Below are 22,112 nucleotides of genomic sequence, written 5' to 3' on the forward strand. Positions count from 1 at the left end.
TCCTTCAGTTGCTGGGTGGAAAAACACTTTAATGATGAATCCATTAATGATTTACCGATGCCAAAGCACACCGTCCCGGTGGGCTGCACGGGATGCGGCTGGGGGTGACCCGGGGAGGCTGATGCCGAAGCCAAGCCGGGGCGTGCCGGGCCAGCCCCGGTGACTAACGAGGCGAGCGTGCGTCGGGAGAGGCTCGCAGGGGCATGTCGGAGCGGGCAGGGTCGGGCAGCCCGTGCACGCTGCCCTGTGCCGGCTACTGCCGGGGAGAAGGGGTGCCAAGGAGGCTCGAAGGTCTGCTGGGGGGGCCCTTGGGGTCACACGTCCCACCGCCGGCCCGGCAGCTCTCGGCACGGTTTGGTCTCTCCGGTTTGGGCGATGGGGGCAGGCGGCGCTGCTTGTCCCTGTCCCCATCCCCGTCGCGCAGCTGCCGGCCACGGCTGCGCCGGGGCTGTCAAACGGCATTAAGCCCAAACTAACCTCTCGTCCGGGGGAGCCGTCACCGTCATTCCAGATAACTGTAATCGAGCTGCTGAATATGTAGCTGGGCTCGGAGTTTTGTAGTTGAGATAAATATTGATATTAAAGCTGTCAGGGCTGGCGAAGTGACACTGACACCCGCTCCGCCGGTATCTCACCGCCTGACCCGTCAGCTCCCACCGGCCACAGCCCTGCGCGGTGCTGGCTCCCACCGGCCGGCCCGGGGGTCTCACCCTGTCCCGCTGCTCCCCAAAGAGAAGGGAATGTTTCCCGAAGCACCGGCCAGGTTGGTGGCTCGCCGCCGGTGGCCGAAGCAAAAGGACAACCCCGGGCTTTCAGCCTCCGGGGTGGCACCCACAGTCCCCAACCGAAACGGTCCCCACGTCCCTCTCGCCACACCTGCCCCGACCCTGGGGGTTTGGGAAGCTCCGGCACACCCTGCAGCGGCGATCAGGACCCACAACCCCCACCCTGCCCGTGTTTTGGCCAGCACGGGCATTTCCAGGTGATGCGGTCGCAGCCGGGACCAGCTGGGCTGGAAACCTCCTGGGGAGGTTGTGGTTTGTTGCTCAGGGAAAAAAAGGGTCTCTACATGGGGGGGCAGAGGGCAATGGGTGCTGCAGCCCACGGGGTGGCCCCCGCAGCCCGGCTGGCCTAGCAAAGCAGCAGCTGGGTGCGCACAGGGCTCAAACAATTGGGAAATTAAAAAGTAAATATAATTCTGCTGCTGCTGTCCCTGCCTTTCGGCTTTTTTCGTGACGCATTTCACTTGACGCTGCTTTTCCTGCTCTGCCAGGCTGGCTGCTCACCTGTCAGGACGTGCGGCGAGGTGGGGACGGGCGGTGAGAACTCTCCCATCCCCGGGGAAAAGAAAAAAAGAGAAAGAAAAAGAGGAAAAACATAATGAGCATCCCTAAACCACCCTCTGCCCCACCACCACCCAGGCAGGTGATGGGGAGCCCTCGTGCCCATCGCCCTGCGCCCGCCACCCCACGCCGGTGCCTGTCCCTCCTCCCGCCCTGTCGTGCTCCCGCTCACTCCTTCTTTATTTTTTTAATTAGCTGATTCGCTATCTGGCACCAAAGTGTGTTTCCAACCACTGCACTCAGGAAACCTCATTAACACAGATCAAAAGGAGCTTTTAATGATTTATAAAGGTGCAGCAGTTTGGAGAAATTAAATAATTTAGGTGGTGTGTGTACGGTGGGTCCCTCAGGACCACATTACAGGCGTACCGTGAGCTGCAGCCCGAGACGCGCATCCCCGCTCTGCCCCGCCGCCGTGGCACTGGGGACGCTGCCGGAGCGCGCATGGCGCTGCATGGCCCCGCCGGGACTGGGGCTCATCACCGCCTCCGTTCTGCGGGGCTGGGAGAGATGAGACCAAGGATGGGCCAGCTCCTGCCGTAACCCTGAGCATCGTCTCATTCCTGCAAGCACCGGGGCTTGGCCAGGTTGGGATGCTGAGATCCTCCGGCACAGCCCGGCGGAGGTCTGGGTGGCGGCGGGTGCCGGTGCCACTGCCGGGGTGGCCACGCTCACTCTCTGGCCTTGCAAAACATTTTATCAACACGGTTAGAGTAAACCTTGGCATTGGTGGGGTGGTGGGACGGGGTGGGGGGGACGTCTGACCCCTCTGGACCGACGCCGGGTGGACCCAGGTGTCACGGGCGCATCCGGCTCCGGTGCTGTCCCCTCCTGGACCCCGCGAGTGACTTTTGGCTCTTTCGCCCTGAGCACCGTGACCACTCTTGAGCAGGGAGAAGGGATCTGCCTCCAGGACACTGGGACCAACACGTGGCCAAAATCCGCCGACGGCCCCGTCCGGCTCCCGCCGCTCGTGCCCAGCCCTGCCTTCAGCATCCCGCGGGACGGCGCTCGGCTCTGCGGTGGCGCGGTGGTGCCGGCTGTCCAAGGAGAAGGAGAAACAGATGGGAAAACCAGCTTAAACGTTCCCGGCGTGAAGTCCATTGCCGGCTACGGACATGCCAGGAACCAGCCGAGCAACAGGATTAATGGAGAAAAGAGCCGTAACGCTGCTGAAAGGAGTCGGGCGGGCGCCTCCTCCCGCGGGGGCCATTCCCTGCCACCCCCCCAGCACCAAGGAGCCGCTTTGTGCTTATTTCCCGGGGGGGGACACACCATGACGGAGGCTGGCGGGGGGCTGGCGTTGGCTGCTCCGCAGCTGATTTTTCATCAGGTTGCGTTTAAAAGACAGCGAGAGGGCGGCGGGCGAGGTTGGGGGCTGGTTTCAGGGGTGGGGGGGCTGCTGTGTTTTATTTTGCTCTGTAATAGGCTTATTACTGCTGATCACGCTGTGACTATTTGAATGAAGGAGATTTCAGGAGATGAAAGCGTAAGGGAGATTTTAAGTATCTCAGCGCCTGGCCCCGCAAGGACGGGTGCCCTTGGAGCTGGGGGACCCCAGCGCCCGGCACCCCGGCACAGGCAGCACTCTGCCCCAAACCCCCTCCTCGCCTCGCTGCCCCCGCCGCCGCCAGCCCCTTCCAGCCCCTCGCTCCTCCGATGGTTGCAAACCTCCTAATTTCCAGCCTCAATTTATTCATGGCCAGTTTATACCCATTTGTTTATGTGCCAACACTGTTCTTCAGCTTAAATAGCTCCTTTCCATCCATAATATCTCCCCCCCCCACGTATTTCAGCAAGCGCAATCATATCTCTTTTCAAGCTGTTCAGGAAAGAAAAATCTGAATTATTTAACCCTTGGGACACTGGCTGCTCTTGCAGGGTGTAGCGAGAGCAAGAGACAAATATGCTTTGTTCCCGCACTGGGTTGCTGCCCTTGTTTGGGAGTTTTGGGCGGATGCTGCTGCTACCCAGAGGGGAAACTGAGGCACTGGCTGTGGTAGGGGGGACCGGGACCAGGGTCAGGGGTCTCACGACACCCAGACCCTGGGCTGGGAGAGCCACGGGGGTTTGGGCGCAGGCAGGGTTTGCTCTCCCGGTTGGTTCTGCCCCGCAGGGGCCGGGGGTCTCGGGCTGAGGATGCCTCCGGCGCGTGGGTTTGCAGGACAGGCTCTCGGAAGGGTTTATCCCCCTCTGTGGTGAATATCCGAGAGGTGAAAACTTTGGGAGCCAACGGGCTCCCGGCATGGAGATGCCACCCTACCCAGCGTGGCACAGGGGCACGGGCAGGGCTTGGGTGCCGCCGCAGCACCGGAGGAGGGGAGGGCGTCGGAGCCGCTTCACCAGCTCCAATAGTTTATTCCAGGCAATTTCACTCCAATGGATTCCCGCTCTTGTCATGCAAAGGGGCAGGCACGTGACAGCACCGGGAAAGTTATCAATTAAACGCAAAACAAGATGGAGCCAGGGGAGAGCAGGGCGGCTGCCAGCAGCACCGGGCTCGGCAGGTGGCATGTCCCGGCACCCCCAGGGTGCCAGAGGGTGGGAGCGCGGCACGGCCGCCCCCGGCTCTGCGGTGCTGCCGTCCGGCAGGAGCCGTGGCTATCCCAAGGATGGTGTGCTGGCGAGGCCATGGATCGTCCGCGGGGGGTTTCCACCGTGCTGCCGGCAGAGCCCCCGCACGTGGGGGACAGCGGAGGGGCCATGAGCCCATCGAGCAGCCTGCCTGTCCCCTGCCCTGCCAGCAGAGCAGGTCTGGCTGTCAGGCAGCACTAACAGTAACGAATGCCCCTAATGAAACACCCAATTAGCCAGGATCCCAGCCTTAATGGTAGCTGACAGAGCTGAAAGCTGCGAGTAGTCAATTGTCAAGTGTAACATCCCGCCGGGGTGAGGCGGGGAGGCTGCTCCATCCGTCTCTGTCAGGGAAAAACAAAGCTCCGGCGTTAACCCCTTTGGCGGTGGGCGAGCTCCGTGCCCGTCGACGGGGCTCCGGTGGCCGTGGTGGACCGTGGCATCGGCCCCAGCGATGGCATCGGCCCCGGTGTTGGCGTCAGCCCCATCCCATGGCGTCATCACCGGTGATGGCATCGGCCCCATCCCATGGCACCAGCCCCATCCCATGGTGTGCACCACCCTGGCCACGGCATCGACCCGGTGTCTATCCATGGGGGCTGCCCCGTGCCCGGTGCTGGTGTGACCCCCCCAGTTACCCCACCAGCCCCGTGCACCTGACACCCTCCTTATTTTTCTGTGCATCGCAGGGCGTGAAGACAAGGCCACCAAAGCTGCTGCCAGCCCCGTGTGTGGTTCCCACCACCGCGGGCAAAACTATCCCCGGCCCTCCTGAGCTCTCCAGCATTGGGCAAGGGCTGGCCGGGGGGCAGGGGGACCCCCCAAACCTCTGCTGGCAAAGCCTTCCCGTGGTGAGGGGCCGCTCCATGCCAGACACGTGCAGCTTGCAGAGGCGCAGCGCGGTGGGCGCTGCGGTCGGCCCCTGAGCGGCTGCGGCGAGCCCCGCGGTGCAGCCCTGCCGCCGGCACGTCCTCCGGAGCACGCCCATGGTTTCTGTTTTCCCGAGCGGTTAAGCACGAGCTGCTGAGGAGACGGTAATTACCCCGTAGCTGCTGGATGGAGAATAACCCGGCTGCCTCCCGCAGCCCCGGGACCATGGCGGGGGGACCTGCCCCGGTTCCGTGGCCGGGGGGACGTGGGGTCCCTGCTGCCAAGAGGGGCCGGGGCTGCGCGTTTCCAGGCGGAGTAACCGAAACCTGGATTTGCTCAAAGCTGAGTTTTTCCTTTGGCTTCAAAATATGAATTGGTGTTTGTCGGTGTGCCAAAGCGGGGGGCGTCTCTCCTCTCGCTTACTGCAGTTCCCAGTGGACCAAAGATCCGTGGATTTGCCCTGAGCCAGCGTCCCCGTGTCTCGGGGACTCGAGGGCTCGGCGGAGGTGGGGACAGGGCTCCGTGTCCCGCTCGCCCCAGGCTGGTACCCAGAAACCGCGGCGCGCGTCCGAGACGCGGATGCAGGGACTGCAGCGTGTGCCAGACCGCAGCGGGCCGTGCCAGGCACAGGGCTCTGCCCGGGCGCCCGCCGCAGCTCCCGGAGGGGCCCCGGCTGCGGTTTGCAACGCTGCAGCTCCCGCTGACGTGGAGCGTGCCCAGCGCGGGGAGCAGGAGAGGGGCTGCTGGCATCCGTCTCGGCCCCAGCCGCTCGCCCTTCCCTGCCCTGCTGAAAGGCGTATTTTATTTTTTTCTATTTTGAAGCAGACGAATTAGCGATGTGCCTCGTTTAGACAGTTCAAATCCCACTCATTTTAATTAGCGCGGCCTGGCAGCCCTGCTGCGGGTATTACACGGGGCGACAGCGCGCTTTCCAGGTGGCGGGTTTTTAAAATGCTGTTGACATTTTGCGAACTGAATGACTTAAACGATAACAAATTAACAGACGGCTCCGTGCGTGCGCGCGGGGCTGGCTCGGCGTGAGCCTCCGCCACGCGCCTCTGTGAGCAAATTCGGTTATCTGAGCGTGTCTGAGTGCCGGCGCCTCTCCCCGCGCGCTCGGTTGCTCCGCGCCGATGCCGGCCCGGTGCCTACGGTGGGTGCTCGGGTCTCTGCACGGGTGTCGCTGCTCGGGGGGCGGCTTTCGGGGTGCCGTGCGTTGGATCCGTCCTCCCTCCCTGCTGCTCCGGCGTTGGGGTCCCGGCGGCACCGCAGGGCCGGCTGCTCTGCCGGAGCCGGCGCTCGGTGTGAGCGCTGGAGCACCCAGTTATGCGGGCACGTCCCGGTAACCCCCAGATCCGGGCTGTCGGTGCGGTTATTGGCCCAATGGTGCCGGAGGGATGTAAAGCCGAAGCCAGCCAGGACGAGGTGGTGGCAGCTCCGGTCCTGCGCCGAGCAGAGGTCGGTAGTGGCTCCGAAGGGCTGGTGCTCGGGATGGGATGGAACAAGGATAGAGCAGCTCCGTGAGCCGTTGTCCCCGCACCGGGTGCTCTGCCCAGCCCTGGGGTGCCCCGTGCCCGGCACAGCGGCACAGACCCCCCATTCCCATATCACGCCATCCCCACATCCCCCTCCTGAGGGCATCGCTGGGGCACCTCCGAAAAGCCCCTACCCTGTGCCGGCTGCCCAGCTGCCTCCTCCCTGAGCCGCCTGTGCTGGGCTTTGCCCGGTGTGCTGGGGCAGCAGTGCCCGGTGCCACGGCACGGTCACGTTCCCACCGAGCGGCCGCTTTGGGACCCCCAGGTCGCGCGTGCCGCAGCATTCAGCAGAGCTGCTGGGAGGGAATATTTGATCAGGCAGAGATGTAATATTTATAGGAGGGGGTGAATCAGCAGGGGGACATGGAGACATAAATAAAGATTTTCCAGCAAGGAAAAGCCAGGACGGAGCCGAGACAAAGTCACCCGCTGCCTGAGGACGCACCGTCCCAGGGGTGGCAGCGCCCCGGCCCCCTCCTGCTTGCCAAACGCGGGGTCCGGACAGCCCCGGTGCCCCCCTGGCACTTGAGGGGACGCGCGAGGGTCCGAGCAGCCCGTGGGTGTCTCGCGATGGCAGACGGGGACGTCCCCTGCCCGTCCCGTCCCTGTCCCACTGGGGTCGGTCTGTGCCGGGGGGGGCTGCGGCCGCGGTGCGATGGCAGGGACGCCCGCTCCAGCCCTGTCCTGGACTCCGGCGCAGCGTCCCCCGGGACCAACCATCGCCTCGTGCCGGCCCCGGCTCCTCAATTCGGAGCCACCTGGGCACCGTCCGCTGTTCCTGGCCCCGGTGAGGGGTCTGCGGGGATGGGGACAGGGATGGGGACAGGGACACCGAGGGGCAGCAGGCGGGGGTGCCGGGTGGGCACGGGGGTCTCTCCTGTGCTCAGTGGGGCCGGGGGGAGCCCAGGACCCACCACAGGCTGGGGTGCACCGTGCTGAGGGTCCCCACGGCTCCCCAGCACCCACCGCCTTCCCCCGCCCCAGCAGAGGGTGACCCCTCCGTGCAGCCCCCGCCAGCCCCCGTCTCTATCTGTGCCATTTATCAGAGCTAATCAGCTTTAATTCAGCAATTTGTCAGTCCGGCGAAGGCCCTTGCAGTTAGTTGATTTTTTTTTTTTTCCCCAAAACATAATTATTATTATTATTATACACCTGATAAGCATGGGCCCTCCTGTTACAGTCGCCTTTGCTTGGGCTTTAATAACGATCACTAAAATAAATAATTTTTTAAAATAAAAGGCAGAGAGAAGAGGGGGTTTTTTCTTTTTTTTTTTTATTGTTTTGTATGCGTTTGAAAATTGTTTCCCAGTAAATCCCGGCCCTTTGTATTAATTTTACATTTTAAAATGTTACCTTGCCAGGGGCAGGGTTGGCACAACTGACTCGGGAAAGGAGAGAGAAGGAGAGAGAAAAACCCTTCTCCTTAATTAGCGTATTTCCCTGTGTGATCAGAGTGCTTATGAAGCAGGTAATGAGCTGGATGGGGGCTGGACGCCGCTGCTCGGTGGCTCTGGCGAGGCTGGAAGACCACCCCACCCCACCCCACCCCTCTGCCTCCTGTCTTCGGTCCCCCCTTCCCTTTTTGGGGTGCTGGGTGCCTTTAGGGTCACCCTCTCCCACCGCCAGCACTTCGCTGCCATCCCCACCTGCCCCGTCAGCGCTCGGCCGCCCCGGGGATGCAGGGATGGAAGTGTGGGGTGTCCCGTGTGATGAGTTGGAGCCAATCTCAGCCCTGCTCGCGGCCGCTGGAGACTCAGGCGGGCGCAGGGATGTCGGGGAGCCCAAAGATGCTGCTTTGGGGTGGCCGGGGGGGCCGTGGCCACCATCCCCATCCCACCCAGGCCTGCGCTGACCCCTCCGGCCACTGACCACCCCGGGGCCGAGCTGTGGGGGGCTCGGGGTCCGGGAGCGCTGGCCCTGGAGCCGTGGGACGTCCCCCCATCCCTGGTCAGGCCAAGGCAGGGGGCTTTCTGCTGGCAGGAGGGCCGTGCCGCAGGAGCCTCAAATTAATTAGCAAAGAAAACGTGCTCGACATGGGGGGGAATAAAAGCCAAGCTGCCAGGTTGGCTCCTGCGGGAGCCGGTGAGTTTGGCCGGCGAACTTCATCGGCTGCCGTGCCAGTAGTGCTGGGGGTCTGCAACGTCCCCCCCGGGGTGCAGTTTGGGGATGGGGGGTTGCAGGGGTCGCCCCGAGGAGCCGGGGGGGGGCGGCTGCCAGGCGGGAGCTGCCAGCATGTGCCACGGAGTTCTCCAGCGCCGCTAATCCCTTAATCTCTCAGATAATCAGTGCCAGAAACGCAAATTACACTGGGATTGCAGCGCACAGCTGCAGCGATGCCAACGCTTTGACGGTATCGCCGTGAATAATGATTTTTTTGTGACTTACTACCAAGTGGTGCCGGTTTATCGGGCGTAAAACAAAGAGGCTCTGGGTTAATCTTGTAGGTTAACGGGGGTGTTGGGGTGGGCAGGGGGCTGGGGTGCCTGGGGGGGGTGATGGGGAGAGGAGAACGGTGCAGGGCTGGGCTGGGCTGGATCCGGCCCGGGGTCACGGTCAAACCAAGGTTTCAGCGTGCCCCGGGGCCGCCGGCATCCCCACGGCGGGATGCGGTGAACGGTGGTCCCACTGACGCCGGCTTCTCCCGCAGGTTTCACCGCGGGGATTACACGGTGGAGGTGAGCATCAACGACTACCTGGACATCTACTGCCCGCACTACGAGGAGCCGCTGCCCGAGCGGATGGAGCGCTACATCCTCTACATGGTCAACTACGAGGGGCACGCGTCCTGCGACCACCGGCAAAGGGGCTTCAAGCGCTGGGAGTGCAACCGGCCCGACTCCCCCAACGGGCCCCTCAAGTTTTCGGAGAAGTTCCAGCTCTTCACCCCCTTCTCGCTGGGCTTCGAGTTCAGACCCGGCCACGAGTACTACTATATCTGTGAGTAGGGGCCGGCGGGGAGGGGGTACGCGGGGGTCCGGCGAGCACATCCCGGGGACGTCCTCGGCATCGCCCCGCGGTGCGGACCGGACCCGGATGCTGAGCCACGGCTCGGTTTGCATTGGCCACCCAAAACGCTGCAAAGCCCCCAAACCCAGCCGTGCCCTTGTGCCGGCAGCGCCGGCACGTCCGGCTCAGGGTGGAGATCCCAGCTGGCACACATTTGGTGCCCAAAGCCTTTGCCGGGGCTGAGTCACAGCCACGGGCGTGGGGTGGCCACGAGAGCGACTGGGACTTTCCAGGGACCGCGGGATGATGGGGACACTGATCTCATCCCTGTGGGACCACCACCGGGCACCGGTAAAGGTGCTGCACCGGTGCGGTGGCACAGCCCTGCCAGCCCCAGGCGGCGGCCCCGCGCGCTCCCGCGCTCTACCGCACGCTCCCCTGTGTTCCCGCGCTCTCCCGGGGCTGCGCTCCCCTTTCTCACCCAACAGATGAAGCCGAAGCTGGCCGACCTGCTCTGGGGGAAACTTTTTTGTAGGTGCCCAGGCACCGGTGGCAGGATCAGGGTCCCTGGGACGGGGCGGATCAGGCCCCTCGTTGAATTTCTGCCTCCGGAGCGGCCGGACACAGGGGCCAGGGCAGAGGAGGGGGAGAGGAGCCGGAGTGGCTTCCTCAGGAGCCTGCTGGAGCCATGGAAAAATAAGCTAATGGGGCTCAGATCAGGCACTGGGAGTCTGGCAATCAATAAAGAGGGAAAAAAAATAAAATAAATGAGAAACCATGACCCCCAAGCACTCCACGGTGTCACAGGGAGACAGGGACGCCTCTCTTCTTGCACAGGACCCAGCCGGCATGCTTATCTTCCTTATTATTTCTCCCCCTTTTTCCTAAAGCATCTGTTTTCAGCCCACTTAATTTGTTCCTTTTATCTATATTAAATTACCATTTTTTCCCCCCTCTCCCTCTCCCCCTGTAAAATGTCACTTGCAAAATAACTGCATCTACAACTCTCTCTTCCTCCCCCCCCCGTTTTATTTTATTTTTTTTTTATTTTTAATGTCGTTAGGGAGAGATTACACAGAAGTAAATGGTGAAGCTGATCATTGCTAAACCGGTTAGAATTCATGTCATGCGGAACATTAGAAATTATGCCTCTTTGAGGAACCGTATTTAGCAGACATGAAAGAAAAGAAATTACCTCCTCCTCGAGCTCGCAAATTGGAATGCCATTAACCTCGCAGGCACGGGGACACGCTCGTGCTCCCGGTGCCGGGTCAAGGGCATGGGCTGGCCCTGGGGATGGAGCCGGTGGACAGAGCTGCTGCGGGATGCCGGTGGCTCGGCTTGGCTCGGCACGGCACAGCACGGCACGGCACTGCATGGCGGGCGCCAGGAGCATCTCGCATGACCTTCCCCTTCCCGCGTAGGGTGTAGTGCCGGGGAGGAAAAGAAAAGGGAAGGGTAAAAAACAAAAAAAACCCCCATGGAGGCTTTGCAGCATCCCCAGCATCTCCCCAAAATGGCTGTGCCCAGGGGTGCCGGGGCTGCGCCCGTTCCCGTGGGAGCACGGGCGAGATGCTGACCCCGGTGCGGGGGCTGGATGCGACTGTCGAGGGGTCCGGGGGTACACGGCCCCCATCACGGGGGGGTGCTGGGCTGCATGAGGTGGGTGCACAGCTCCGGGGTGCAGAGAGGGGTCAGGAGGAGATTGGGGGGTGGGGGGGGCCAGGGACCCGACCGAGCCGGCGGCCCCTCCGCAGCTGCCCCACAGTTTTATTTGATAAAAATAAATCAAACGGGTCCTGTGGAGCAGCGGGGGGGCGGCCCCTGTGTCACCATCCGTACCGGGGACCCCGCCGTGTCCCCCCCTAGGCGCCGGAGGGGAGGGCCGGCGGTGGCCTGGTGCTGCCGGAGGGGACTGCGTGTGCCCAGGCAGGGCTGGCCCCCTGCTGCCGCCTCTCCTGCGAGCAGCATCCCAATTCCTTCTTCCAGCTGAAATTAAACTTTATTGCGAATAATGCTCTCTCCTCTTCTTTAATTCAAAAAAAAAGAGAAAAGAAAATTAAATTCCTTTAAAAACATATATATAAAAATCACATTTTCTCATATTGAGAGGGGACTTTCACCAAGATAATTATTGCAATTACTCCCTTTCTGTCTCCCAATGAGTATTATTTTTATTCTGTGCCTTTATCCTCATTTTGCCTGTTCAGGGAGAGCCGCGCAGCCCTGCCTGTGCTCTCGCAGCCCTCTGCGACGCAGGCGGTGGGACAAAAGCCACACCAGCCGTCCTCGCTCCAGCTGTGCTGGGACCACAGGGACCCTTTACTGGGCTCACCTGGGATGGGGTGGGGGCAGCCCCAGCCCTCCCTCCCTCCTGGGGGGGCTGGGGCGGGGGGTGAGGGCTCTTCTGTGCCAGGGATGCTGTTGGGGCAGCTCTGCTCCCCTCCTCCGGGCTCCCCGCAGGATGCGGCCCCTCTGGCACTGGGGAGGGGGGGCTCTTCCCGGAGCGAGCGGGTTCTGGGACCCCCCCTTTTCCCTCTGCCCAAGGTGACGCCCCGGGGAGCCTCCGCAGCAGAGCAGCCTTATGATCCGCATTTCAAGCTGCTTCAGCATTTATGCGAGGTGACCCCGGGAGGGGACGCGGAGCCGGCTCGTCCCCGCAGGTTGTCATCCCCCCCCCCCCCGTGCCGTAACAGCGCTGGCACCGGGCTCGGCGGGCAGGGTTTGCCGCTGGAGCTGTGCCGGGGCAGGGCAGCCCCCGCGGTGGCTTTTAAGGTTCGGTGACACCCTGAGCTGGAAAACCCCATGGGGGGCTGTACCGCTCCCGACTCCGACCCCCCCCATCCCCGGCCCTGTGCAGCGGGGCTGGATGCGGCCGCCCATCTCCCCGCCGAGCTCAGGGGGTGCGCGGACCCTTGGAGGGGTCCCTGAGACGTGTCCCTGCCCCGAGCCGGGCTCTGCTCCGTCCCCATGGTGGGGGCCGAGCCGCTGCCCCCCCTAACCCACCCCCTTCTCTCCCCTTTGCTTCTCTGCAGCCGCGTCCCCCCCGAACATGGTGGACAGACCCTGCCTGAAGCTGAAGGTTTATGTTCGGCCAACAAGTAAGTGAGTGGGGGGGGCCCTGGGTCCCGGGGGGGAGCGGTTCTGGTGGTCCAGCGGTGGCTGGTGGTCCCGGGCAAGTGGAGACCATGGAGGGGGACAGGATGCCCCGGGTCGCACCTGGGTAGCACCCCGGCGGGGACGGTGCCCGCAGCCCTGCCAGAGCCGTCCCGGCAGTGTCTGGACCACAGCGGGCGCGTCGCCTGCACGATGGACATTTGCCGCTGAGTTTCAGATAGGGGAAAAAAAAAATTAAAAAAAAATCTCTGCACAGTGGCTACTTTTCAGAATCAAATAACTCAGCCATTTAAAAAAACAAATTAATAATTTTCTTCTCCTGTTAACGTGTAATTAGCAAATGGCAGCAGCTCTCCCTGGGGAAGAGTGCCTGCGAAATGTCACCATTTAAAAGGATGTCTTTCTTTTTTTTTATTTGCATGGCTTTAAAATAAAACCCAATATAATGAAACCATCTGTAAAAAATCATTCTGTTTTGTTCAGGACTAGGGCATAATAGGGGGAAAAAAATCTCTCATGATATTATTTTTTAGTATTTTAATAACATCAGGATTTTATTATGCTGATGCCTCGCGGAGAGGAAGGGCTGCCTTTGTGCAGCTCGGGGAGAGGAGGCTGCAGGGGCTCCCCAAGGGCTGTCCCGAGCTGGGCACCCCTCGATTGGGTCTGGCGCCAGGACGAGTCCTTGAAACCTTCCCAATTGCAAGCGCCCGGCACAGGGGGACCCTGGTCTCGAGTGAACGCACACAGGGACCCTCCTGGACAGGGAGGGACAAGGGGACCGGGGGGGGATAGAGGGGGGATGCTCGATCCCCGGACAGGACCAGCCTCTGCTTTTCCTGGTTCTGGGTCCTTAAAAATCCTTAATCCGGTAACAAACACGGGCGAGCCAAGCCCAGGGAGCGCATTAGCCATCGTTTAACGTGTTCCCCTGTGCGCTCTGGGCTGCTGCCGGTCGGGGCTCGGCTGCAGGACCACCGAGCTGTTGGTGAGCGGGTGCCCCTGCCCCGCACAGGCTGGTTCGTCCCCAGCCCCCAGCCCCACGTCCAAGCTGCCCCGGCTGCCACGGTTAATCCCCCTCGCACAATGGCACCCGCCTCTGACCCAGGGGCTGTCAGGGGGGCTTAGGAGGGGATGGGATGCAACGCTGCTTAATCCCATTTAGAGGGCAGGAACCGGAGCGCCCCGTGCCCTCGCCCACCCTCCAGCCCCGGAGGGCACACGTCGCATCCCTGCGCTGCCCATCCCCGTGGCACAGGGCTGCCGGAGCTGCGCCTTGGCGTCCCTGCTGCAGGTCCCAGGAGCGGTGCAGGGCGGCTCGGCAGCGGCGCCTTCGGGGAAGCTGGGATTTGAGGGGGGGATCGGTACCCAGCTCCTCGCTGCGGGGGATGCCGCTGCATCAGCAGCATCCGGACCCCAGCCCCGGGGTGCTGAGCATCACCGCCCTTCTGCCAGGACAGGATCCGCCCCGGAGTGCGGCCGTCCTGTACGGCTCCGCCGTCAGCTCACGCCTCCCTCTCTTCCTCCCGTTCCGCAGACGATTCCCTCTACGAGTCCCCGGAGCCCATTTTCACCAGCAACAACTCCTGCTGCAGCCTCAGGGTCCCGCACGCCGTGCTCGTGGTGGTGCCGGTCGTCTGGACGCTCCTGGCCTCGTAGCACCGACACCGACGTGCCGGGGAGCGGCTCCGCGGGGAAGGAGCAGCCCGGGGACAGATCCTGGCCACCCCGAATCGCCTTCGAGTCGTGGCTCCTGCGGCAGCGGGACGTGCCTGGGGAGATCACCGGTGCAGAGGGTTGGTGCTACTGGCGAGAAGCTCGCCTGGATCCTGCTGCAGCGTGAAGTCCCCGTCTTCGCACCGTGCCAGGACATCGTGCCGGGAACGGTGAAGGGCTGCCCCGCGGGATGGATCCTGGCTGCGCTTGCCGAAAGCTCCCGTCTCTGCGCTACGGCTTGCTCGGCGCCAGCCCTCCCTGTCGGATGTCGCTTTTTACATTTCTAGACCAAATATAGAGTCCTCGTTTTGTTTTGTCTTTTTTTTTTTTTTTTTAAAGAAAAAAGATTTTTATTTTTATTTGTTGGGTTGTTTCAGTCCGGGCTTCCCCGTGTCAGACTGACCCACACGGGGCCGGGCTCAGCCCCCTCCCGCCGAGCCCCTCGCCGGGGCGGCTGCGGCACCCGACCTTCGCCCGGCCACGGGCAGAGCCGCGGGCAGCGCCGAGAAGCCAAGGAGAGACGGATGCCAGCGACGGTGCCGATGGCTCCGTTGTCGCAGACTCCTTCCCAGCCCGGCCATCGCTCCGGCAGCAGGACGTCGCGGTGCCGGCTGCGGCGCGCTCCCCCTGCCGCCCCTCCGCCGTGGGGGCGTGGGGATGGGGGGGCCCGGATGGACACGAGTCCCCGCTGAGCGCCTGGTGGGGTGACCCCGTCCCCACCGCTCGTGCCACGGATGTCACCGCCGTCCCCGTGGGACCCCGGGGCCGCTCCGCGAGCAGCAAAGCAAACTGGACGCAACCGAGGGCAGCACCAGGGATGGTCGGCACGAGGGGCGCCGGCGATGGCCGGCCGGCACGTGGAGCGCTGAGGATGGCCGGCACCGGGAGCGCTGGAGATGGCCGGCCGGCACGGAGAGCGCCGGGGATGGCTGGCTGGCACTGGGAGCACCACCGGGAGCTGGGAGCCGGCGGGCCGGGCTCGCCCAGCAGCCGGGATCGCTCCGAGGGCGTTTGGCCGGAGCCGGGGCTGGAGCCCCCGTCCGCGGCAGGGCTGATCTCGCCGGGGCGGGAGGAGCGTGCCGGCCCGGCGTTGCCCACGGAGCAGGTTTTCCTCCTCCACAGCCTTCTGCTCTGCACCGCGTCGTGCCCCCCCCGATGCCTCGGGGGTGCGAGAGCCCCCACGGGGGGGGGCCAGCGGCCGCGTGCGGGACCATCGCGGCGCTCCCCACGGTTGCCCCTTTGTCCCCCGGCTGCTGCCGGCATCCCCGGAGTTCCGGGGCTGGGCTTGGGGATTTTTTCCTTTTCCTTCTTCGCATTAATAAGAAAAACTCATCGAAACCCCCGATCCGAGGTTGGCCCTGACCCCAGGGGTGGCAGGTCCCCAAGGAGGGGTCCCCCCCGCAGCCCCGGGGCCTGACCCCTCCTCGCCTTAAATCTGGGGCTGTCCCACCTGGGGGGGGTCCCGTGCCATCCCGCAGAGCCACCCCCACGCCCCGGGGGGTCGGTGGTCCCGGGGGGCGACGGCAATGGGCTCGGACCCGGCCGAAGCCCCTCCTGCGGGCGCCTTTTCCGAGCGCACCCCAGACCCTTCCGGCAGCAGGGGGGCCGGCGGGGGCTCCGTCCCTGTACATACAGCGCTATACTGTGAGCGTTTTTTTTTATGTATTGTTGAGAATGAATTTTATGGAAGGGTTTATCTTATTTTATTTTTATTTTTTAGACTAGGAAGCTGAAATCTCGCAATAAGCTCATCTTGACCATCCAAAAAATACAAAAAAAAAAACCCACCCAATAAAAAAAAATCGCATTCCCTGCCGTCCCGTCCCTGTCCCCGTGTGTCCAGACCAGGTCGTGGTTCTCGAAGGCGAGCGAAAGCATCGTGTTTATTGAGGGGATGAGGGAGGGCACCCACCCAGCCGGGCGCTGAGCACCCACCGGGCTCCGAGGAGGAGCCGGCAGCACCCACCTGCCACGGTGCCGGCTCGCGGGGGAGAGGCGACGGCAAAACCTGGCCTTCGGTCTGTGTTTTATATATATATAGATTATATATATAAATATCTATATTGTGTACAGCGACTGTGGGAGAGTGGAAAAGCGAATGCGGCAGCGAGGCTGGCAGGGGCCGGCAGCCGAGGCGAGGGGGTGCTGAGGGCTGGGGGTGCTTCGCTGTGGCCGGGCTGTCCCTCGGGAGCAGCCCATCGTGGGCGCTGGTTCTGCGTGTTGGTCTCCGTTCCGCCTAGCTTCGTCCTTAGACACGCCGCTTTCGTCCTCGACGTCGTGCTGATGGTAACCGGATCACCGCCCCATTTGGATTCTGTATTTTTTTATAATAAAATAAAAATAAATGTCGTGTGAGGCCCTTGCTTTCGAGAAGTGACTTTCCCTCCCGATGCCGCGGCGCTGCGGGCTGAGCCGCGCCGTGTCCCTGGGGGGGTCCGGACCCCCGCCGGCACTGGGGGGCGAGCCGGGGGGGCCAACGCCGGCACCGGGGCGGCCGCGCTCGGCTCCGTCCCCGCTCCCCTTGCAGCCCTCTCCCCTGGTGCAATGGGGCTGAGACACCAGACCGCTCTTCTGGGTGGTGTGTTAATTACGGGAAGGATTTAATTACCGCGTTAATGAATAATAATGGATATTAAATTAATTAATATGCAATTGTTGATAGTACTTAATTATCGGAGGCGATGCAGCCCGGCGGGTGGGTGCTCAGGGCTGGGATGCTCCGGCGTCTCCCCGGGTGCCGTGGCAGCCCCGGCTGCTCGCCCGCCTCTGCCTCAGTTTCCCCCGTGCTGGGGCAGCGTCGGGCCACCAACGGGTGACATCCCGGGAGGCCACCAAAGCCGGGACAGGCTGCTCGTACGTGGCATCGCGAGCATCCTTGGCTAATAACCCTGTCGCAACTCCCACCCCTTGGAAGAGCAGACCCAGCCGGGGAGGGCAGGGCACCCGCTCGCCTGCTCTTTTTGTTCCGTAAGTACAGAGTAACTTTTTTTGTGCGGCCCATGCTCATTCCCGCCGTTTAATGCGTATTTCAGCATAATTAGCAGAATAGGAACAATCCGCTGTTAATTAATTCAGGCTCGTACAGCTGATCGAGGCTCTGAAGTTTGCCACGAGAGAGTGAAAGACTAATTTTGCTTTTTAATAAGGGCCATCTGTGTGCCAGGAGCAGGGAGAAATACCACCCACCGCTGGGGAGGTGGGTGCTACATCGAGCTCCGCAGTTGCTACCGGCTCTGCCAGCGATGGGCTCCGGCAGTGAAAAGTGCCAGGGAGAGAGCCCGGCAGGGACTTACCAAAAAAAAGGCCATTTTTTAGACCCAGTCAGTAGGTTTTTTTGAGGCCTGACTCATGATTTTTTTAACACTGGGGGTTGGAAATACGGAGTTAAAAATAGCAAACTGGCAGGCACAAGGCTGAGACGGATCATCGTTAGTAATTAATAGAGTCATGGATTTTTAAGGCCTGAAAGGGATCATTTAGATCAGGCAGCCCGTTTCTCTCACAGAAGCGGTGAGGTTTGATTTAAGGACTCGTGGTGATGGAGAGCTGGTCCAGCCTCAGATGCTCCTCCTGCTGCATCTCGCCGGGGCCGGCACCGCCGGGTATCGCCCACCAGGTATCACCCGCCGGCGCAGTTCAGTCCTTTTATTATATTTAACCCGGGGCTGGATGGGGGCACACGGGACTGGGGCTGCCGATGAGGCCAGGGCACGGCCAGGCTCCCTGCGTCTCCCACCCGCCCCGTGCACGGGGGTCCCTGCGCCTTGAAGGTCTCGACAGCCTCGTGCAAAGGGGAGAGGGGACGCGGGGACCCGCTGCAGCACCCACGCGCAAACGCCGGCGCACGGGTGATGGGAGCGGGGTTATTAACGCAGCCCGTAACGGGCTGAAACGGCCACCGCCGAGTCGAGCCCCTGGTCGTTCCCTTCCTGAGCGTCGCCGCTTCTCACCGACTTATCCCGTCGGCAGCATCCACGTTACCGCGCGGGGGAACGGCGGCTGCCTGCCCGGTTGGAGGCTGCGGCGGTGCCGGGGTGATAACCCGCCGCAGCAGACGGGCTGTCAGGGAACGGGAATGGGATTCCCGTCTCCTTCCTTATTTGAAGTGTCTGGCACTGCTGGAAAACAAAGATTTCCTCTGCACACTGACCTGGAGAAATGAAACACGTCTTAAATCTCTTATCCGTAAATGTGGCAGCGTGTGGGAAGGAAGGGGAAGGAAACAGCCCCAGGGGGGGTCCACAACCACCGACAGCCCCATGAGCCCCCAAATATCCTTAGTCCCAGCTGCATTTGGGATTTTGCCGTCAGCTGGGGGGGGAGAGCAAGGGGGCAGGATGGGGTACAGGGATGAGCAGGGGTCTGGGTGTCCCCAGGGCAGCGGGCTGGAGCAGGGGAGAGCCAGGGCTGAGGGATGGGATGGGGCTTCCCCAGCACCCCCTTGCCCTGGGGTGCTGTTGGGTTGGGGGGGGCTGCAACCGCAGCCGGAGCAGCTGCCGGGGCGATGCCGCCGAGCGCGGCCGGCACCGCAGGCAGGCGGGAGGCAGCGGGGGGGGGGAACGTCACGAATGGCTGGCAGTGTCTGAAATGGGTTTTTACGGGCCTGAGTCTTCTCTAGCACCAATTTTACGTTGTTGGTGCCAGGACTTCGCAGCCGCGTGGGCGCTGGCAGCCCCCGAGGTCGACAGCCCCGTTGTGCCGGTGGTCGGGGTTTCGGGGCTGATGGAGATACGGCTTCACCTCCGCACGCTGCGCTAAGGGCTGATTTACTCCAGGACACGGCTGCGCCAATTAATCAGGACCCCAGGGCTTGGTGCGGGGCGGCAGGGCCGGGTCCGTGCCCTCCTTCCAGATGCTCAGGTGTGGGGTGGGATGAGGGCAGCTCGTGGACCGTGGCTTTCCCCGTTTGCTGTAATTCCTCTGCTGAGCGGTGAAGGGGAGCTCCCCCAGCACAGCCCTGCTCCAGCGCACGCTCTCCCTTCTGCACCTTCCTCCTCCTCTTCCTCCTAGCCCAGGACATGCTTGGCTCCATCTCTTTCCCACCAACTGCCGGACCCCCGTCTGGCTGCACAGGGGGTGGTGGGAGCTGCCCCCTGCAATCCCGGGGGGGGCACGAAGCTCGTGTCTAGGCAGGGCGGCTGCTGGGGTACCGGTGGCCACGGGCACGGTTGGGTCGACCCAGCTGCACCTCCAAGGGCAGCTTTGGGAGGTGACGGACCCTTGGCTGCGACCCTGCGGCATCCCGCGTTGGTGCTCCCCCTCCACTCCGGTGCAAAGTCACCGGGGCCAGCCCCGGGGCAGCTCGGGGGTCCCGAGCCCCCATGGCGGCAGCTGCCCGGTCGTGGTGTGCACCTTCCTGAGGAGAGCAGCTACCGTGCGTCTCTGCCAGCGTGCCGCTCCTTGCTCCAGTTCAACGTTTTCGGTGTTAATAGTTTTTTCGGTTAATCCCATGAAGGCAGCAGGCGCACCGTGCTCCACTGGCCCGTGGAATATCCCGCCTGGTGTGAAGTTACAGCTGCAGACAGCTCAGGAGCCCGATCCGCAGCTTGCTCAGGAGGGTGTAGCCTCCCCAGCCCCGGTGATATCATCCAGGTTTACACCTCGGTGAGGCTCAGGATCTGGCCAGAAACTCACCGGTTCCCCTGGCACCTCTCTGCCTTCTCTCCTCTCATTCTTGCTCCAGATTCAGAAGCCTGCAGGCAAAACACAGCCTGAGGAGGGATGCTCAGCTGGGCAGGTCTGATCCCTGCCATGCTTTGCACCAGGGTTTTTTCCGATTTGCGCCGCGGAGGGGCCAGCCCGGTGCCTGCTCGGGCAGGGATGCTGCCTTGGCTCCTCCAGCAGCGCTGGGGCAGCCCCGAGCACTGTGTGCCAAGGGAAATACTCACAGCACGAGGACGGGCTGAGCCGAGCTCTCCCCAGGGAGAGCAGGGAGCTGGCAGCACCCTGTGCTAAAAATGATCCTTTCTGCAAAGGCTGCATGATTCCCCAACCTTGCCGGCACCCTGACCCCCATTCAGGCGAGCCCACCCACCGAAACGCTGCCTCCCCCAAACCCCACCAAGTGCTCTGGGCTCCCTCCCTGCGAGCTGCCCCACGACCCCCTCCCCAGCATCGGGCTTCAATTTGCTCCATTTAAATGAATTCCCAGAGGCCGGGCTACCGTCTCGCCTCCCCGCGTCCCCCGTGGCTTTGTGCCTTTGCACATGGCTTGTGGGTGCTGCAGAGCTTGGGCTCCTGCATCCACCAGCTTGTGCGGTGGCCACCGAGGTTTGCACGGTGGTCACCGAGGTTTGCACGTGTGGGGCTCGTCCCTGCATCCCCCGGTCCCATCCCACGCAGGGGACCGCAGCACCCTGCAGCACCCTGTGCTCACCATGGGCTCACTGGCACCTCCCAGGCTCCATCGCTTCTCTCCGGCAGCTCCCGGCGCGGGCTCCTGCCCCATTTCGGCACGGCTCCGATAAGAGCGCGCATCCATCACCGTGAGAGGCGGCCGGGTTCGTGGGGGGAAAGCGCTGATAAAGTGGTGCGGGGGGACCCGCCGTCCCTGCTGCTTGTTTTCTGCTACCTGGCTGTCACATCTGCACTTCACTCCCTGCCTTCCCTCCCGCCATCCCTCTCCCCAGCCTTATCTCCTGATAGGTACAAGCGATACAACCCGAAACGTTCATGTAACAAGCTGCCGGCTGCCGAGCACCCAGGAGAATACCAGATCGGGGGAATGATTTATGAAAATAGCGCGAGAGAGGAGAGCGGGGAGTTTGCTGAGCCGCGGCAGAGACGAGTCGCACGTGGCGAGGGATGCCGGCTCCCACCGCCGCTCCCGGAGCATCGCCGGCACCTTTGCTCCCGGCTGATCTGGATGCGGGGCCGTGCCTGGTGCCGGTGGGCGGCCGAAACGGGCGGCGCAGGGGGGGAGGCGGGTGCGTGCAGCCCCCGTGCTGTCCCTTTGCGGCCATTGATTTCCATGAAATAAGGCAGCCGGGTGTGTAATTGCGCACAGCGATGGCAGCCTCCTTTACATGCCGTTTGGCAGGGCCCTGCTCGCAGGAAATGAAACTTTTCAGGCCACTAGACATTTAGTTTTCTTCAGCTGTTAATTCCCCCGCCCCGGGGAGAGGAGGGGGCGAGGGCGGCCTCGCAGGGAGGGTGATGGAGAGGTGGGCTGGGGGCTGCTGCAGCCCCCCGGGCGCGGGAGCATCCGTAGGGAGCGATGGGCGAGAGCATCTCGGGAGGTCGGTACCCCTTGCCTGCACCCAGGGCACCTTCCCTGCCCCTTTGCCACCATCCTGAGCCCAGCTTGGCCAGTGGGAGAGGCGAAGCAAGCACCGAGCATCCGCGTCCCTGCCCTCTGCCAGCCCCCAGAGCTTTGCCGAGGAGCAATTTCTCCCCCAGGCACCGAGTGAGCATCCATTCCCCTCGGAGAGCTCCTCTCTCGCAAGGTAACCGGCATTATATTCGGACCAATTGCTCCAGCATGATCCTCCTGAATGTTGCACAGCATGTACACGGCGTCTTATGTAAAATACATGCCCCTGGGTGAGCCTTTTAATAGCAATGGCTCCTGCCCGGGGGGCGGGGGGGCCGCTCTCTGCCACGGCGGTGCCAAGAAATGATTGAAAAGTTGGGGCTCGCCATAGGAAACACCCTGCTGGGGGGAACAACGTGTTTTCATTCCCCTGCCAGGTAACAAATGAAAAGAATTGCAATGAATGCTAATGGGGTGGGGAGCGGGATGCTGTGGACAGAGGCTGCCGGGGCTGGAGCCGGGGCTGGGCAGGAGCTGGGGTGAGCGGGGATGGGGGGGTCCGGCCCTGGGAATGTGGGAGCTGCTGGGGGACCCTGGGTTTGGAGACTGGAGCCGGCCACGTGGCTGACGGCCTGGCCCAGCACAGGGCTGGTGGGTGCTATGGGGAGGATGCTCTGGGGTGCTGTACCAAAATCGTTTCTATTTGTAGCAAACCAGAGCTGGGGGAATGTGCCAGCCCTCAAAATTCCCCTTGACGGG

The 22,112-nt window shown here is 62.7% G+C and overlaps 1 protein-coding gene across 2 annotated transcripts in view; it reads left to right on the forward strand.

Annotated features, from left to right (window-relative positions):
• The window catches only part of EFNA2 (ephrin A2), a 48,115-nt gene extending 33,662 nt beyond the window's left edge, over positions 1–14,453 (forward strand). For both annotated transcript variants that reach the window (XM_075037446.1, XM_075037447.1), the window contains exons 2-4: positions 8,970–9,259; positions 12,304–12,369; positions 13,923–14,453. In XM_075037446.1, coding sequence (XP_074893547.1) covers positions 8,970–9,259; positions 12,304–12,369; positions 13,923–14,044 — 478 coding nt within the window. In that variant the 3' untranslated portion in view covers positions 14,045–14,453. The remainder of the gene's footprint in view (positions 1–8,969; positions 9,260–12,303; positions 12,370–13,922) is intronic.
• The last annotated feature ends 7,659 nt before the right edge of the window (positions 14,454–22,112 follow it).

Source organism: Buteo buteo, chromosome 10, assembly GCF_964188355.1.
Source record: "Buteo buteo chromosome 10, bButBut1.hap1.1, whole genome shotgun sequence".
In the NCBI taxonomy this organism is placed as follows: Eukaryota; Metazoa; Chordata; class Aves; order Accipitriformes; family Accipitridae; genus Buteo; species Buteo buteo.